Source organism: Cyprinodon variegatus, unplaced genomic scaffold, assembly GCF_000732505.1.
Source record: "Cyprinodon variegatus isolate N-32 unplaced genomic scaffold, C_variegatus-1.0 Scaffold770, whole genome shotgun sequence".
NCBI classification, from domain to species: Eukaryota; Metazoa; Chordata; class Actinopteri; order Cyprinodontiformes; family Cyprinodontidae; genus Cyprinodon; species Cyprinodon variegatus.
This window is the reverse complement of record NW_015151223.1, coordinates 136,101-139,327: the sequence shown is the minus strand read 5'-3', so window position 1 is coordinate 139,327 and position 3,227 is coordinate 136,101. Positions and strand designations below refer to the sequence as shown.

General features: G+C 38.4%; 1 protein-coding gene across 1 annotated transcript in view; it reads left to right on the top strand.

The window, feature by feature from the left end:
- The window catches only part of syne1 (spectrin repeat containing, nuclear envelope 1), a 172,957-nt gene that overhangs the window by 125,487 nt on the left and 44,243 nt on the right, over nt 1-3,227 (top strand). Inside the window, exons 96-103 of the mRNA XM_015395967.1 lie at nt 270-479; nt 583-684; nt 772-891; nt 1,034-1,234; nt 1,777-1,950; nt 2,081-2,212; nt 2,485-2,681; nt 2,781-2,913. Of these exons, the coding sequence (XP_015251453.1) occupies nt 270-479; nt 583-684; nt 772-891; nt 1,034-1,234; nt 1,777-1,950; nt 2,081-2,212; nt 2,485-2,681; nt 2,781-2,913 (1,269 nt within the window). The remainder of the gene's footprint in view (nt 1-269; nt 480-582; nt 685-771; nt 892-1,033; nt 1,235-1,776; nt 1,951-2,080; nt 2,213-2,484; nt 2,682-2,780; nt 2,914-3,227) is intronic.

The following is a 3,227-nucleotide window of genomic DNA, read 5'->3' as shown; positions in this document are numbered from 1 at the left end:
TTTTTGGTGGTATTTCGTCGTATTTTTACGTCTTGCCGCGAGACAAGATATCCTTGCCTCCTCCATTCAATGATTATTTTCTCTTTTGAACAGAAGACAACTTTTAATTCCAGAGTTCAGCACATTATTCTATATTTAGACATTTTCGTAAAGAATTTTAACATTCGTGAGAGGTCAGATCTGAGGTTTTGTTTGCACTGTACGTCTTTATTAAACTCTAAAGCAGATTGTACTTTTTCTAAAGGAAATTTTTTTTTTTTTTTTTGCAGAACCTTGAAAATGAAGTGAGACATCTGACGGAAGAGGTTAAGCTCAGCCAGGCTCTGCTAGCCGGATCTTCCAGGTTAAAACGTGAAGACCAGGTGCTGCTGGAAGACAATCTGAACTGCCTTAAAGAGAGATTAGGAACTATTGGTGATGCTCTGGCTCAACGACTTGACCACATGAGGACCCGAGCACATGAGCTCACTGCCTACCAGGTTTAGCTTTGATATATTTATGTTTTTTATGCTTCTTTGATTAGTAGCCCTGTTATTGCACATGGTAGCAGTCAATCATAAGTCATATTTCATCTTTAAACAGACTGAGCTGCAGCTTCTCCAAACTGCTTTAATTGAGACCAAATGCCAGATCCTCCAAGCCCTAGCCGGAGCAATGGATAGACCAGCTTCGAAGCAAATGGAGGTAATGAATTTAAAGTACCATGCTCTCATTATGAAAGGCAAAAATACTCCAAGAAAAAGAGAAAAATAGGCCATTCCCATCTTCCAGGTCATTGCAAGTGCCGAGGAAACCTTGAAAGATTTTGAGCAGAGAATCACAGAGCTGAAAACCAGAGGAGCAGCACTGCAGGCAGATCAGATTTCAGCAAACAAATTGCTTAAACTGCAGGTAAATGATGATGCCGATTATATTCAAGTATATTCTGAGCTGCTTCAAATCAGTTTTTCCCTTTTTGTTCTGTATTGAATTACTATTATTTTAATGGCAAACAAAGAATCAACAAAACAGCATTTTTTTTTTCTGCATGTAGGATTCATATGAGGAGCTATTGATGACGGTGGGTTCGAGACGCGGCGGGCTGAACCAAAACATCGCTCTGAAGGAGCAGTATGAGCGTGCTCTGCAGGACTTGACTGACCTGGTTGACACAGCAAAGGACAAAATGGCGGCTGATCAGAGAATTGTCGTTAGCTCTGTGGAGGAGGTGCAAAGTCATCTTGACAAGCATAAGGTAGTTTCAGTTTTACAGTGATTAGTATTTATAAACCCTGCTTTTTCCCACCTTAACATGTTAATATCACAAAATTTGATGCATATTTGGGGAAACTTACATGAAAAACTAAATATTTCATAGTTGTGAAGTAGAAGGAAAAGGGTTCATGATGTTTGGTATTTCTGTAGGCGTTTATTTCAATGTAATTTAGTTTTATTCTGCAGCATCTTATAGATCCATGTTTGGCTGTAGTATTTAGTATTTAGGGATTATACATGAATTGAATACAATTTAATTACAAAATGTAGTGAATAATTCAATAATAAAAGTAACTATATTATGCACATAGCGGTTATAAAGTACTCACTACAATCTTCATGTTGTCATAAGCTATGTTTTTGTCTCATGTAAAACTGGATTAAATATATTTAAGGTTATGTTCTAAAATGACAAAATGTTCCAGTGGAGTGAATAATACCTACAGTCATTGTTAGAGAGGAAGCCTTGGTGAATTAGAAAAAAAAATCAGCTCATTGAATTGTTTGTTATCCTGTTTTTAGGAGTTTTTCCAGGGTCTAGAGTCCCACATGATTCTAACAGAGACCTACTTTAGAAAGATCAGTTGCCTCATGCTTCCCAAAGAAAACCAAACCTTGGAGGAAACGCTTGCTGAGACCCGGCGGGTCCTTAAAGAAGCACACAGTAAAGGTGTTGAGCTGGAAAGTATCCTGGAGGTGAGAAAAATGCTATTTTTTTTACCTTTATGAAAACAAATATCAAAACATAAGCAATCATATTTTATATTCTGCCACTCAGATTGTATTTGTTAATGGTTACCTTTCCTGTCTCTCCTTTTTCTAACAGACTTGGTGCCGTTTAGTGCAGGACTACCAGAATCTGAACCGGCAGCTAGAAGCAGTTGAAGGCAGCATCCCTTCTGCTGGTCTGGTGGAAGAAACTGAAGACAGATTAATGGACAGAATCTCCTTGTATCAGGTGCAGCATATCAGTTTCATTTTAAGGGAACAACATGCTCCTATTTAATGTGTTAGTTGACCTGGTTACTTTAATATAATTAATTTAAATTGCCAGTTGCCTTTTAAAATAAAAAACACTGTTCATCTATTCAGTCGTTTACTAGAACTTAATTTTGCAGATTAACGATTTAAGCACATTCGGGGTTGATTTGATTTTGCTCATATCCTTTCCAGTTTCCACCCATCAATAAAAGAAAAATGTTTTTGTTTCCGTGGTTCCACTTGTTATAGGGTCTAAAGGGAAGACTGACAGAGCACCAACACAAGCTCCACCAGGTGCTGGATGATGGTAGACATCTGTTACAGTCAGTTAGCTGTCCAACACTGGAGAATCAGCTGGCGCTGTTAGGGGAACACTGGCTTAACAATACAACCAAGATCAACAAGGAACTGCAGCGCCTGGAGGCAATCCTGAAACACTGGACCAGGTCAGAAACACTTTGAACAGTTTTTAACGAACTCACCAGACTTGGATATCGTCATTAACGTAGGGTATTTCATTTTTATCTGAATGTTGTTTTCTGTAGGTATCAAAAGGAGTGTGTGGAGATCAGTGAGTGGCTCCAGTCTGCCCTGGAACGTCTGGAGTTTTGGAGCATGCAGGCCGTCTTAGTCCCACAGGAGCTGGAAACTGTCAGGGACCATCTAGCTGCCTTTCTTGTAAGGCCAAATAAATTCACTTTTTCATAAATTGCGCAACTATATCTATATATTTACATTAGAAATATCAAAAACACCCTCAATTCAATTCAATTCAGTTTATTTATATAGCGCCAAATTCACAACACGTCATCTCAAGGCACTTTACAGTTCAACCAGATCATACAATCAAATTGATAAAAAGTTTTCTATCTAAGGAAAACCAGTTGATTGCATCGACTCATTGACTCAAATACAATCCCCCACACTAAGCATGCTTGTAGAGACAGTGGAGAGGAAAAAAAACTCCCTTTTAACAGGAAGAAACCTCCAGC